The sequence below is a fragment of the Notechis scutatus genome, chromosome 10, assembly GCF_049901735.1.
Source record: "Notechis scutatus isolate UNSWTSFEM ecotype Mainland chromosome 10, rNotScu1.2, whole genome shotgun sequence".
Taxonomy (NCBI): domain Eukaryota; kingdom Metazoa; phylum Chordata; class Lepidosauria; order Squamata; family Elapidae; genus Notechis; species Notechis scutatus.
In genome coordinates, this window is record NC_142018.1 from 5,846,677 (window position 1) to 5,862,108 (window position 15,432).

Sequence of the window (15,432 nt, forward strand, 5' to 3'; positions counted from 1 at the left end):
CATCAAGGCAGGTTGAGAGGTAGCCTTTCTGAAATGATCTGACTGGATAGGGCGGGGATTCTTTCTCCAACTTTCACAGCCAGCTTTGCCCCCGCCAAGTAGAAGCAGACACGCCCCAGGAGGAGGCAGCTGACAAGAATGTTTCTTCGGGTAACGAGCGCGGTCACTTGGTCCTCTCCAAAGAGGCTTGAAGCGGATCTAATCAGGCAACTTCTAATGGAGGGTCAATTAGGTCCTCCTCCATTAAAAAAAAAAGAGAGAAATTGCCAAGGGACAGTCCGTGGAACCAGACAGGCAAAGCTAACGCAATCCATTTTCTCCATGGATCACGATGGCCTGCCAGGATATCCAGAAGTGATGACAGATGGCAAATAAATTCTCACTTTTGAGGGTCATTTTAAGGATGAGGCATCTGGGCCATAAAGACCTGGGGCCCTCATGCCATCCATTAGGCGGATGCTCGCTGTGTCCATCCAGCCCCCTTTTTACTGCCACTTTGGTGTCCAAGACCGCAATGGATACGTACAGATCTTGAGGCCAGCTGTTCCTCCCATTTCTCCAGCCAAAATTAAATACCTTCTGGCAACGACACAGAGTTTGCTTTCAGAATTACTGGGCAGCCAGGGCATTTTAATAATGCCGCCCAAACTTCATTTGCTTCAAATTTCCGGCCACCCAACCCAAATATAGTAAAGCAGCTGCTAAATCTCTAATGGGCTCTGGAACACCAGGAGTGCTGCATTTGGGACAAATAAGGCTGGGACTCGGAAGAAGATGGGCACCTTCCCACCCAGAAGTCACAAACTTTTGGACACGCAAAAAGGAAAAAAAAAAAAAAATCTCCACAAAGCCATTGCGATTGAATGATTGGGTGGCCGAAGGAAGTCCCTCCTTTACTTGATTTACTTCCTACCTTCTTTCTCGTTATGTAACACCCACCCCTAGGAATACTACAACTTATTCACCGTGTATTTATTCTGCTGTATTCGATGCCACTTGATTCCCAAACAACCCGGAGCCCCTCTCAACGTAAGCGTAATACAGCAACCAACAAGACCAAACCGGAAGAGAAAAAAAAAAGAGGAAGGAAGAACAACCCTGAGAACTTATTAAATGCCTCAAAGCATCCTACCAAGATTTAACGTCCAGTGGAGCAAGCGCCATCCCGCCTTGCCACAGGCCGGGCCGAACGAGGTGGGGGCACCTCGTTCCAGGCCCTGGGCAGGCCCTGCGGCAGAAGGGGAGCTTCCTGGGTCCCAGGAGAAGACGGGCCAGGTCTGGTTCCAGCTGTTCAGAAACCATGGAGGGCTTCAGAGGGCAAATCAGCGCCTTGGCTCACCCCAGGAAACCAACTGGCAGCCACTGTGAGTGGCTGACTATTTCTAGTTTAGCAAACCAATAACATTTCATCACAGTTCTCTGATTCGGGCATAACAGGGAGCTGTGATTTAAATCAGTGATCCCCAAACCTTTTTTTATGGCGCGGCCCGGTACCGGCATAGCTGGGCGCCGCCATCTTTTTGATGAAAAAGTGCTTCCGGTGAGCTTTCTACCTGGAAAAGCTCACCGGAAGCACTTTTTCATCAAAAAAAGATGGCGGCGCCCAGCAAACCAGCGGCCCGGTAGGACTTGTTCCACGGACCGGTACCAGTCCGCGGACCGGTGGTTGGGGACCCCTGATTTAAATGACTGGACCTCAACACCTGGTTGGACTTGCACAGCCCCTGAACCAACATTTGAAACCTTCCCACATATTTCTCTTACTGTTATTTCAGCCCAAATACTTAAATACTGCAATACTGGTAATAAATAAAAACAATCTCCAAATGTGTGCATAGATCTCACACTAACTGGGCTCCAAAATATAGTATTATGGAGATCAGCAGGACATGCAAAACATAAGAGCCATTTATCGAACCGAAACATTCCGTTTCTTGGAGCAAAATTCATACAGTCCATCAACTGGATTCTACAAAGAATGTGCTTCTCATGGGGATCCAACTGACCCAGATCACAAAGGCTTTTCCAGGTGGAAATCCAAACCATTCACATGACACCCACCCCCAGCCCCCAGCCCAGACACAGGAGGCACTTTGAATCCGCAGAACAAAGTCATATTTATATTAAAAGTTATATTTATACAACTCATAAGGGAGGTGATATTGATCTAATCTCCACTTTCCAGGGCAAGGTCTGTATAACACCACATACTGTTTCCTGTGGGATTAGCTTTTAAATTTTAATTTTAGTGTACGTGTTTAAAGCTGCCAGAGCAATAATTACCCATACCACTGAACATTTTCCTCTGTCCTTTCAGTCTTCATAATTCACCTACAAATTATATACCATCCCTGCTTAAAAATTCATTTGGAATATTTGCTTATGTGCAGGCTGACATATCAACTTCAGAACTACACTTAACAATCACCCAGCCTCATAAAATGTTATCAGCTTAACCTTATCACAGCAGAAATTGAAGGCCAAGAAGACACCGACTCTTTTTTAATTAAGAGACTGTCACTCTGGGGATCAGATACCCGATTTTCTTCTCCCTCTGCTGGCTAGAATCTCCTGTGAAACTTCAAACACTTTAGAGAAATCGTGGAAAACCTTTCCGAAGCCAAAACTTGGGCCTCTTATCTGAAAGCAAAGCACTTCGCTGTTCTAGCTGCTTTGGAGTTATTTTAATTCAGTGGAAAATTGTGTTACCCACCCTGCTTAACCGAAAGGCAGCCTGGCCTTTATGGTCCCTGCATCCCGTCCGGCTACAGCTGAACTCCAGCCTCCTTCTAGAAAACCAAGACTGCAACTAGCAGCCTCAGCAGACCAGCTGTTGGTCTCCCACTTGTTCCATGTCTCCAGAAGTCCAAAAATCTGAAATGCATCTCTAGTTTTGAACTGGAAATCAATTTTCCTGTTTTTGATGGCAACGGATGCTTTCAGATGAAGAACCAGAACTGAAACAGAATGGATGTGCCATCCAAGTGGGAACGAAACTGTGGGTAACTTCCTTAAATCTCTGAATATATTGTTGAAAGTACCCAAAAGAAGGGGGGAAGATACAGAAGGAATGAGAAAACAGTTAAAATCCGCCTCTCACTAAGAGAATACTAAAGAAGCTGCTGTACCTCTGGCACGGAGCAGACGCCATCCGTCTACAAGGAATGTTAGCAAAGGTAACTCACACAGTCAACCTTTATGTCCACCTGGGCAAACTTGTGTTTTTAGTTTCAGATTCATTCCATGTGCATTCAACCAGTTAATTTTCAGAAAACTCAAACTCATAATACTATATTTTATTCTCTTACAAGCAAATCAGGAAATCTCTTCATTTGGAAAAGAATATATTTTATACCATAATCACCAGCCCTTTTCTACGGTTAGAAAATCAAAATATAATGCAATTATTATACAGATAATTGTCATAATTATCTACTAAACCCGACAGTCCTATCATATTATGCTTTCTAGTATTAATAAAATATCATCTAAAAACTATGCAACTTAACGAAGACAAAATAAAGATTTCATCAAATTGTAAGCCAGCCTGGTTCTGGGTAGGAGGGTATCGTTCCATGGTCTTAATTTTAAAAACGGGGTCCTCGTGAAACCCAGTGCCAGGAATGGGAGGCCCCAAGAGAAGCTTCAGGCAAGGAAAGTCCAAGGTTGCTGCTCTGATCCACGCCTGAGGCCTCCAAACAGGGTGGAGGATCCTGGGGGGCCCTGGCTGCCCACCCCGGCTGAAGGTCTCTTGAAAGCACCCTGCTGAGGTGCTAAAAAAAAAAATCCCCCTGTATTCCAGCAGTTTCCAGAAGGGAATTGATTAAAATTGGTGGGCTGAAAACACACACAACTGCCAAGACCGGTAGGGTCACCTTTGACCTTTGCCATTTTGAAAATTCCTTCCCCATAATCCCCACTTGCAAGGGGCTCCCCAAGCGGGCCAGGTTCTGCTGGGTCAGACAGAGCAAAGGGGCTGGATTCGAACGCCTGGCAAGGCCACGTTGCACAAAACAAAAATGTTATAAGGAAGGCCAAAGTCCCCCCGGGGGGGTCCTTTGAAGGAGAAAAAGACATGCTGAGGGAAGGGGCTTTTGCAGGCAGCATCTCGATGCCTCGGGGGTGTTTCCGGCAAGGCTGACCCTGCTTGCCCAGAAGGAGCAGCCCAGTTTCCCCACAAACCAAGCCCTGCTTCCAGCCGCCTTGCCTTGAGCCAATGGAGGAGCACCCATGGAGGAGCCCCTTTCCAGTTGGGTCTGCCGGCCACCCCTTCTTTCTTTCTTTCTTTCTTTCTTTCTTTCTTTCTTTCTTTCTTTCTTTCTTTCTTTCTTTCTTTCTTTCTTTCTTTCTTTCTTTCTTTCTTTCTTTCTTTCCTTCCTTCCTTCCTTCCTTCCTTTCCTTCCTTCCTTCCTTCCTCCCTCCTTCCTTTCCTTCCTCCTCCCTCCCTCCCTCCTTCCTTCCTCCTTCCTTTCCTTCCTTCCTCCTCCTTCCCTCCTCCTTCTCCCTTCCTTCCTTCCTTCCTTCCTCCTCCTTCCTCCCTCCCTCCTTCCTTCCTTCCTCCCTCCCTCCTTTCTTCCTTCTTTCCTTCCTCCCCTCCTCCCTCCCTCCCGCCTTCCTTCCTTCCTTCCCCAAGTGCAGCTGGCTCCCCCTCTGGCTCCGAAGCCATCTCCTCCGCTAGCTCAGCCACGTTTCCCAGGGTTTGTTTGCTTTTCCTAATCCTGTTAATGTCCCGGGGAGGCCCTGCAAAGCCTCCCTGAGGAGCCGGGTGGGGAAAGCCAGCCAGGGACTCCTGTACCTTGTTAAAGTGCTCGATGAGAATCTCCACCACGATGTTCTGGAACTTAATATTCATCATTGCCGCCACCGTGTCCTCTTGCGCACGCATGAGGGTGGGGCCAAAGATCACCCCCATGTTGGAGGGGGACATGAGGTTCTCCCTGCTGTGTTCACACACCCTGTCAGGAGAAGGAGAGAGAACAGAGAGGGGTTCATCAAAGGGGAGGGCACGAGGGGCAACTCCTTGGAGGAGGGCCTGGAATTGCCTCCCCCCACCCCACACACACACAGGCGGAAGAGGGTGCAAAGTCAGGGCCAGGGAAGCGCCAGGTGCCCCGTCTCCCAGCTGCCCTAGCCGGTTGGCAGAGGACGGAGGTTCCTCTCGGGCCCAGCTGACCCGGAGGGCCCAGAACAAACACCCCCCCCCCAAGTCGGCAGGGCCTGGCTGGATCTTAGACCACCACACAACGTTGTCCAGGGGAAATGAATTCAGCCGTTTTAATTTCTTCCATGGAAGTATGCACAAACAGGACATAATTTTCCACTGCAGCTGAAGCCAACGGTAAGCACAAATATGCACTCGAAGCAAAGGCTCCCTTGCCGTGTCCCAGGAGACAGAACTGCAACGGCCCTGATAGATGATCACTGAGGTCCCAACTCGCTCTGGCACGGTCACGTAAAAACACACAAGACATTTTGAAATGATCTATGTCATTCAAACCTCACTCATCTGGGACAGAAAACTCTTATTTGAGAAATTGTAGGCAGCCACATCTCCGTGTGTGTGTGCACGTGTGCACAGGTGCGTGCAAAAAAAGGAGATAAAATGGCAGTTATGAGCAAATTGAGTTCCAGAGGAGAGCAGGAGGGGAGCACCATTATTTTCCCTTCCCCTTTAATTCAAAGCATGACTTCTGTCCAAAACAAGATTATTTACAAAACGCTTTGCAAATCAACCTAGAAAGAGAATCAGAGCAGACAGACAAAGAATTTTATTTCAGTCATTGACCAATAAAAATACAATCAATACAATGAACAATACAAAACTATCCCTGAGCAACCATTTATGGGAGAAGCTTACACATAACGTAGCAAACTTTAGCTGCTTTTAGAGAAATGTTTTTTTTTTCTTGATTGTAAAACAGATAGTGCAAATAAAAATGATCAGAATGCCTCAGAAATTTAAATCAAAGAGCAGTAACCAGCTGAGAATGGCCCTTTAGTACTGGCTGTATAGAAGAACATGCGCTGTGGTTTCTATGGCACCCCATCACAGGGGCAGCATTGGGGTTTTTCTACATTTTCCTGTCTTTCAGGACAGCTGGGGGAGAACATTAAATCAAGCTAAAGATTTTGAGGTGCAGGGCATGCTTTAACAAAGTTCTCTCTTGTGACAAATCCGGGCCGGTTACAAAGCCCCCTCTGGGCCATTTCCGTCCCGTGCCAAACCAAGCACCTACGGATGCACAAAGGGCTGCTTTTGTTCTCTGTGGTAAACGAAGCTTGCAGCCACACACAGGGTGACGAATCGGCTCCAGGCCTCCGATGCCACCTGGCTTCTCACCTGCGTGTGTCAGGCCGGCCCCAGCCTGATTCCTCAGGGAAGTAGAGCTCGCTGGATTGGCGTGGAAAGGCCCTTTTGCCAAGAGAGGCTGGTTGCAGTCGCGGGGGAATCCCCGTGCACCCATGCAGGACCAAACCCCTGGGTTCCCACGGCCCTCCTGCTGTGCTCCATCTGTGCAGAGCCAATCCAGCACCGCTGAGTTGTTGTTATGGGAAACGCCGAGGTGTTTGGCCTGGTGAATTTTCACACTCGGGGCAAGTGGCCTGGAAGGTGCCAGGGCGCCAGGACAAACCGGGTTCCAAAACGGCTCTGTTCCTCCTCGAGCGTCCATTTGCCCCCTCCCAATACCCTGCCCTAAAGGTATACAGCAAATTGCCCACTTGTGTCCCCCCCATCCCTTCCCCGATTGATGACAGAACGCCGGCAAGGCACCAAGCCGAAGCTGCGGGATCTGACAGCATGCTGCTTTGATTGGAAACTCTCGTAAGCCAAACTTGCTGGACTTTGGGGGGAAATGTGTCTCTAGGCATTGGGAAGGAGGGCCTGCTTCCTTTGGAAATCCTGCACAGGCTCCAAAACTAGCTCGCACCAAAGAAATCAGAGCCGCTGATTGCTGAGCGATCCCAGAACCCCGAGAGGAGGCGAGGGCTGCACTTCCCTTCCCTTCCTGCAGAAGAGACACGCACAAGAAGAGCCAAAGGAAACTAGGCTGGGAAAGAAAGCCCTCAAGAGAAATCTTGGCTAACCAGATGGGCAATTTCGTTTTCCAGCAAACATGTTGTAAAGCTGTCTTGTGGGCAGTTGGAAAATGGCTAGGATTGCACGTAATTTGCTTGGTTTTGGACGAGACAAATGCAGGGAGTCAGACCATGGAGATCTTAACCACGATTTACTGCTTAATGTTTACTGCTTAATGTTACGAGAGAACCAAGCCAATTGTGATTCCTTCAAAGGAAGGAATCCTTCTTCAAAAGATTGGTTCCCATCTTCAAAAAGGAAAAAAAACAACAGATGCAGGAAACTACTGACCAATCACCCTGACATAATACCTGGGAAGATCCTGGAACAAACAATTGATCTGTGAACACCTAGAAACAAGCAAAGTTATAACCAGAAGCCAGCATGGTTTTGTCTCATTTCATTCTTTTACAAAGTGACTGGATTAGTAGAACAGCGAAATGCTGTGGACAAAGTATACTTGCGTTTCAGTAAGGCATTTGACAAAGTAGATCCCAATCTACTGAGTAAGAGGGAGGGAGGGAGGGACGGAGGGGATGGAGATGGTGGATCAAAGATGGCAATGTTCTTCAGTCCAAGGGCTGGATCTTTTGGGGGGTGAGATGGAATAGAGAGACAGTTTTGGACTAATCTTTGCCAAGCCAAGTCACAAAGATCTTCTTTAGGCAAGGTTTAGGGAGAAACCAACGGCCAGTGAAGGATGCGGCTCACTTCGGCTGAGCCGCGGTCTGAAGAGGGCGACTCAGGTCCGTATCCAGCCAGCGTCTTGCTGGGGTAGAGCGGCAGCTTAGAACGATGTGGGTGCTGGGTAAGGAGAACGAGAAGCAGGCAAATCCAACCAACCTTCTTCTCTGGTTTGGGACGTTTTTTTCCCCCCCTTTTTCAGTGCCAGATAAGTACTTGTGTTTTTAAACGAACCAGGCGTGGGACACTGTGATGCAGTAACCAGCCAGTTTAGTGTGGTGGTTAAGGAGCTGACCGAGAAACTGGGAGAGGGCGAGTTCTAGTTCTGCCTTAGGCATGAAAGCCAGCCCCTCCCTCTCAGTCCGGGCCATCCGTAGGGTGGATGTGGTGAGAAAACGAGGGAAAGGAAGGCGGACGCAGGGTCACCTTCAGGTCCTGACGACTGGAGCACCACCGTTTCTGGATCCTGCTGAAAAGTGGCTCCTTCCTCGCAGAGAGGGGAGCTGACATCCATCGGCAGGCAGCTCTTTCGGGCAGCCCACAGAGCAGCAGCTGAAATCCCAGCAGTGCCATAAGGGAAGGAGTGCAGGTGGGGGAGGCCTGTGGAAAGCCCAGCACAGGCCAGGCTCGGGAGCTATTGCTCTATTGCTCAGGGGCTGAAAATCCCGCTTGGATTTTCACAGAGAAGATTTTCAGCCTTTGCTGAGCAAAGCCTCCCAGGGGTCTCCACCAACCCCCAAGGCGCCCCCACTCTCCTTGCTGTAGGTCTCGCTTCACTGCTTTGCTCAATGACTCTGTTGGGGTTGAAGTTGTATTGTGGTTATAAGTCAAGGACGGCATGTAAGAAGGGCTTCTTGCCGCTTGGAAGCGGCTCGAATCTCAGCACTGACAACTTAGTATTAGCTTTTTGGAATAGGTAAAAGAGGCACAAATGCACCCTATACCTCTAGCACCTGCAGCTGTTTCTCCTAATAACCCCTAGGGCCCTGTTGTCTTTGATATAAAACCTCCCTGCATGTCCTGGTATTTCAGAGGCCCTGAAGAGGTTTGCCCGTCTGATGCTCTTCTTGGAACGAGGCACATCGCTGTACAGCCCAGCCTGACCTGCCATGGGAATCCCAGGCTGTGTTGCTTACAACAGGGGTCCCTAACCACCGGTCCCCGGACCGGTACTGGTCCGTGGATCATTTTTTACCGGGCCACAAAGCTTGGGCGCCGCCATCTTGTTTCAACAGCGCTTCCGGGTTTTCGGTTGCTTCCGGGTTTTTGGTTGGAAAGTGCTTCCGGTTTTTCAGTTGGAAAGCGGTGTTTGGGTGCTCGCGCCTTAGTTTCGTCGAAGGGGCCCCCGGCTTCGAACGAAGAGCTGTCCCGATGGCGGTGGAGTCTCGCGTTACTCAGGTACCGGTCCGTGGAAGAATAAATAATCGTGAAACCGGTCCCTGGTTCAAAAAAGGTTGGGGGCCACTGGCTTACAATACCCAGCATCCCCAGCCCAGAGGGGTTGAAGCTCAGCAAGTGCATGAGAGCCACACGGCCCCAAGAAGGACGGCCTGCGGGCGGTGCTGCCCCAGGCTGACTGGGAGGACTCGGCCAAGAGGAAAGGAAGTGAGTCAGGAAGGAGACCCCAGCTAAAAGCCCCCACCCCACCCCAGCCCATCAAGCAAAGTATTCAAAACGGCCCCACAAAAGGGGAGGAGGGGTCCCCTGCCAGTGGTTCCGGGAGTAAGGGGAGGGCGGGGAGCCTGGCAGGCTGGGGTCCATGGGGTCAGCGCAAAGGGCCGGACATCACTTAGCAACTGAACAGCCAAGAACCACCTCTGCCAACCTCCCCGGTGCCAAAAGGGAAGGAAAGGCTCTCTTTGGCGCCCCCAGATGGCAACGGGCTGACTTCACACCCAATTCCAGCGTGCTTTTATCTTCCTCCCTCTGGAGGACAAGGAAGCCCTCGCCCCACGCCTGCTCGTTCCTGGCCCAGCCCCTCAGCCCCCTCCCCACTCCAGCTGCTGGGACACCATCGGCTCCTCCTCCGCTGCCCCCCCGCCCAGCCGGCCAGGACAAAGCGCCCCCTCCCGGGAGCCCTTCGCTTCCGACCAGCCTCCACTTACTGGACCAGGTGCTTGATGAGCAGCTCGGACATCTCCCGGTTCTTCTCAGGGAGCTTATAGACCAGGCCGTGGATGGCTCCCAGCCGCTCATCCAGGTTCTCAGACTCTGCGGGGGGAAGAGAGAAGCGTCACCTCCTTCCAGGCCCAGGTCAGATCCCTTCCGAACTTTGGGTCGCCTCCTTTCCTACAAGGAGCCTCGGAAAGGACATCCCTGGGGTGAGGAAGCGCTGGGCCTCAAAAGGCAGGCGCTCCGGAGGGAACGCAGGGGGAGGGGAATTGGGGGCTCCAGGACGCTCAGATGACACGCAGCCTGCAGGTTTTAGGAAGCCCGGAAGTGACCGTTTGTTTCATAAATGTACATGCCACTCATCTCGCTGCACCAGGTAATTCTGGGTGGCTCACAATACAGTAAAAATAGAGGAAATAAACACATTCAAATTGAGATTAGCAACCATTAAATAACGAGTTAAGACCAAGGGAGGAAGCAGTTCTCACCTCTGGGGGTTGGATGTTGCACCGGGTGGGGGCCACGGCAGAGAAGGCCCTTCCTCTTGACTCCCCCCCAGCCAAAATTCCTGGGCTGAGGGGGTCCCTAGGAAGCCCCTTTGGCTGGCGCAGGTGAGGCGAGGCAGGGCTAGATCACCTGGCCACATGCCCCGAAGGGCTTTAACAGGGGTGATCAACACCTTGAACTGGATCCAGAAGCAAACTGGATTTGATTTTTTTTTTAAATTGAATTTATTTGTTGCCCATCTCGCTTCAAAGCAACTCTGGGCAGTTTACAACATACCAAACATTGCAATCATGAAGTATAAAGTATAAATATGGCCTTGCCAGGGTTCAGCCTGTCGCCACCCCACCCAGGCACCGCCAAAGGCTGGCCACAGCATCCTGTGGGCCACCAGGGGAGAAGGAGAGCGGAGACCCACCAGCAATGACAGTGGCGACAGCTCCACCGCTGGGGCTGAAGGGTCTCCCCAGCAGCTTCATGTAGATGTTAGGGAGGCGTGAGGAGGGCCCCAAGCCCCTCTTGTGGGGGGTCCGTGAAGGAGTGGCCCAGGCAAGCCCTCTCTCTCCCTGCCAGCCACCCATGGGGGCCCTCCTTGCGGAGAGGAGCCAAGCCAAGGCAAGAGTGGGTCACCCAGCCCAAGTCCTGCAGCTGGCCCACGGAGAGATCGAGGGGATGGAGTTGGCCGCCCCACCCCACCCCGCCTCTCGCCAGGGATGGCCAACAAGGGCAACCCAGGCCGCTTCCATCCCGTAACCTGCCCTGAATCCTGACTGCTTCATCCAGGACCCTCCGAAGCTGCCAGGCAAGCAGCTTTTCCATCCCCTTTCCTAAGGAAGGAAGATGGGGCACTGCGAGAGGGCGGCCACCGCCCCCCTTCCCCTCCTGCGTGAAGAGTCGGTCCCCGCTTGCACCCATGGGAATGACTGGAGATGGGTTCCCCAAACTCCAGGTGGCCCAGCAATCTTTTCACTCCCCCGAAGCCTCCGGCGCCAAGCTCCACTTCGCTGAAGGGGTTCCCGGAAGCAGCGAGAGCAGGGCAAGAGCCTTTCTCCAGAAGCCCCCCAATGCCCCCCTTGCCCAGGGGGACAGGAGCATCCTCCGACAGAGCACTGAGAGGGGAAGGGCCCTTATTCTGAAGGCCTGGCATGGTGGCTGCTTCCTCTACGTCACCCCAACCTTCGCTGCATTGTTTGATTTATGACACACATATTCATACGCTGCTGCCATTGGGAGCCATTCTCCGTGGCATACGAACAGACGACAAACCTTATGTCAAGATGAAAAACCCAGGCCCTTCTGACCCAAGAGACCCCCGCTCTCTTCTCACAGAGGACGGAGAAATCAAACTTCCCGGCTGTGGAGCAAGTTCAGGGGGAAACCGGGAAATAAAACGCCATTAAAAGAGCAACTCGGAGGCGGGAATCCTCGGGGAGCTCATTAGCTCTGAAGCTCAAGCCAAGCCAGAGGACATGATTGGTGATCACCACACTCAATTCGATTGCAGCCTGGAAATTCAAGGCAAATGAGGATGGGAGATTTCCTGCTGCATTATGTGGGCTGCTCCCAATCGTGCACAGAACAATCCATTTATCAATTTGGAAAATAACGCTATCGGTCTCCGAGTGTCAGTACATTCATTCTAGGAAAGGCCTCCATTTCGAAGACTGAAAGCCAAAATGCCCAGGACCCGCAATTTCTCCGTCTAAGGCCCCTCCCGCTGCAGAGGTTGCACAATGGACTAGACGGGGTCCGGGAGAGGCAAGATAAAAGAGAACCTCACACATGGGGGCAAGGAAGCTGGAGAAGGAACCATTCAGGAATCGCCACTTGAATTAGCAGATTAACAAAGGAGGCTGCTGGCCCCCCACCCCCACCCCGCAATGTCTGCCTGTGGTTTCAGTGGGGAGAGGAGGGCACAGTCAAAGCTCAGGGCTGTTTTGGAGGCAGCCGTCTCGGCTCTGCACATTCCCCTCTGCAGACGTTCCAGTGTTGGCCTACGAGTTCCCCTCATCAATATTCCAGGCAGAACCTGCCTGCCGGTTTCCCAGATTTCACCACTAATTAACCGACACTGCTATTTTATGTTGGCCTTTTAAGGTTTCTTCTATATGTTTCCATTTCATTTTTGCCTCTGCCTTGAGCACCGTTGTGAAGAGAGGCAAGACCCCACACAAGACTCAAAGAAAGAGCTCAAGGCAAAGGAAAGCCGGTTTGCTTTCATGGTAAATTGTGGTTAAGCATTTGGTTTACTTATAGTTTAAACCGAATCTGTCGTTCCCTTATAGAAACTCACTTGAAATCAGAATTATTTACATTAACCGTGATGTAGCATCAACGGCAAGAAGACTCCATGGCCATATTGGGGTGGGCAACACATGCTCCGTGCAGGGCTCCCTTATCGGAAAGATTCTGCTTGTGCTAACCTAGAAAAAAGCAACTGGAAAGTTCACGCATCACATCAAGCCATAAAGTCGTGCTTATTTTGGTCCAACCACTGTGACTTAGCTTTGCACCCACTTGCACCTTCTAGCTCTTTTAACGGACTGTGGCTCGAAAGCCCTGGCTTGGCACTTGGCACAAGCACAGCCACGAACCGGAAAGGCCGTTCCTGCCTTTTGGGAGCCAAAGCCTCCCGGGGCTGCTGAAGAGAGGAGCAGCGTGGCGTTGGTTCACAAGCATCCGACAAAGATCTCACACTCCAGAAATGTATTTTTCACACACCATCAGGATACACAAACCACAAAATCAGGAAACCCTCCACAACAGCCTCCTCTGCCCCCCCACCCACCCCCAACAGAGACTTACTGGCAGCCAAGACCAATTCTTTGTGAAGCTTGTATGTCATGACAGGTTCCGAGAGGTTCCTGAAAAAAGAAGGAGAAACAGTGCAAAGCCAGCAACAGCCAAGGGCCATTCAACATGGGAAGGGTCCTGTGGTTGGGGAGCCGGGGGGTACTTTGTGTCTCCATTTGTTGCTCATCGGGTACCCTTTACGCTCTCGTTCCCTAGGATGCATAGGATAGGGTGCCTGGCGTGTTTTTTTGAAAGCAGCATCCTAGACGCATCAAACTGGCTTGACAAATGGCAGGGGAGAGCATCTGCCCCTCCTGTTCCAATTTATGCAGCCCCCTGCCCAAGCGGCTGGCGCTCCCTGTATTCCTTCAGTTTTGCCCAAGTCTCCACTGTTCTGCTCACCTCACACGCCCAACGCTCTATGCTGATGGCTGCCTCTGGCTGCTAGCCCCTGATCTGGCTGGCGCAAGGGCTTCCTCCTCCTCTTGTCTCCCCTGACAAGCTTGGCAGTGGCAAGGATGGGGGGCTTAACTCCCCGCCCCTACCTGAGACCAAAGGGAGGGCTTTGCTTCTGGGGCTTTTAGTTCCCGATGGCCTCCTGGGACGAGCAATGCAAAAGGGCCGGAGCCAAGAACACCCGCGTCCCGGAAAGTCTACGAAGGCACAGTCCCAATCACTCCATGGTAGATGATTACCCTCTCTGGGCACGGAGTCAGCGCATTGCCCACAACAACCTGGGCCTTCGTTTCACCGACCTCAGAGGGATGGAAGGCTGAGTCAACCTTGAGCCAGTCAGGATCGAACTCCTGGCAGTGGGCAGAGTCGGCCCGGAAGCTTTATTTCCTGCTTCACTTCCTTTTTCTTTAACAACGGAGCACAATAAAATACAACTTTAATCATCTACCGTGGAGTGATTGGGAAGAGGACAGGGTGGCTAGCATGGTGGACAGAGGGCCAGCAGCATTTGCTGCTTTTAGGCAACTCTGGCACAGGGAATCCACAGGTCACTGGCTAAGCGGGCAGCACCAGGGAGAGTGCCGTCCACCTGGGCTATGAGATCCGCCTAGGATCTGGAACAACGGGCGCCGTTATCTGGTAGGCGCAAAGAAGTTTGAACCCACCTCAGGTAGAATTTCAAGGAACTCGTAATCGTCTTGATGTCCCAGTCGCTGCTCTGGAAATCCACATCCCCAGGGCACTTAGGATCTTGAGCAGGAGGGAGAAGCGGAAAAAGACCAGTTAGATTAATTATGCATGCCTGTACGCTTAACACTTTGCTGTAGGGAAATAGAGGAACTTTTCTTTGTGCAAATCCAACAAGACAAAAGGCAAATCCCAAAGCACTGCAGAGGCAGTCCACCACCTGCGGACAAAATTCCTACCCAAAGGGGACTTACGCCCCAGTTTCGAAGTTCCGACAATAGTCCCCCACCCCGAGGTCACGTGACCGCACTTTGGGTGCTGGGCAAAAGCTGCTGCAAAACGGGGTCAGGTGGCTGCAGGAGGCGGCCGATGGCTGTGAGTGCTAAATGCTGGAGGACTCCCGGTCCAGGCCCTGGGGAGCCCGCCTCCAAGACCACCCACCAGCCTAGAACCAAGGCTAGGACAGAGTCTAGGGCAGGCCAAGCAAGGACGGAAACAACGCAGGGTTTCCCAGAAGCCACCATGGGTTTACCTGGGACTTTTCTCATCCCGTCGCCTTCCCGTGACTGATTTATTTCTCAATAAATTGCCAAGGATGCGATCGATGTCTTTTGATTCAGAGAAACATTGTTAAGAAAATACCCTATTTCTGATTTTAGCAAATCGTTTAAGCCTGATAATTAAGGGGCCACGTGGAGTATGGAAATAAACGTTCAGTCACGGCTGGTCGATGCTTCCTCATCCATGTGGGAGGCAGTCATGGATGAGGCCACAAAGTTTAAGCATTGATTCCATGCGCTTCGACCTTTTGACTGATCAGGTGGATGAAACTGAAGGGAAGTTTATCAGATTTGGCCTTTTCAGTCCTTACTGAATGGTAACAAAACTGGGTAGAAAAGTGGAACCCAGGTCAGCGGTTCAAAGGGTGAAGCCCATGAAGTCAAATAAATGCATTGTAAAATTTCTCGGTTTTATGTTCTAATACAGGAAATAATGACAGATGCAACCCACATAAACCAGAGCTCATTAGGGTCCTTGGGCCGTTTTAAAAAATGCAACACGGTCCTGCCCTCAAGATGGTTTATCTGCCTCAGGGGACTGAAATAAAACTCAAACCG

General features: G+C 51.2%; 1 protein-coding gene across 3 annotated transcripts in view; it reads right to left on the minus strand.

The window, feature by feature from the left end:
* OPHN1 (oligophrenin 1) overlaps window positions 1–15,432 on the minus strand; it is a 96,372-nt gene that overhangs the window by 19,332 nt on the left and 61,608 nt on the right. For all 3 annotated transcript variants that reach the window (XM_026684910.2, XM_087972017.1, XM_087972016.1), the window contains exons 15-18: window positions 14,293–14,377; window positions 13,184–13,242; window positions 9,868–9,973; window positions 4,796–4,955 (exon numbers count right to left, since the gene is read on the minus strand). In XM_026684910.2, the coding sequence (XP_026540695.1) occupies window positions 4,796–4,955; window positions 9,868–9,973; window positions 13,184–13,242; window positions 14,293–14,377 (410 nt within the window). The remainder of the gene's footprint in view (window positions 1–4,795; window positions 4,956–9,867; window positions 9,974–13,183; window positions 13,243–14,292; window positions 14,378–15,432) is intronic.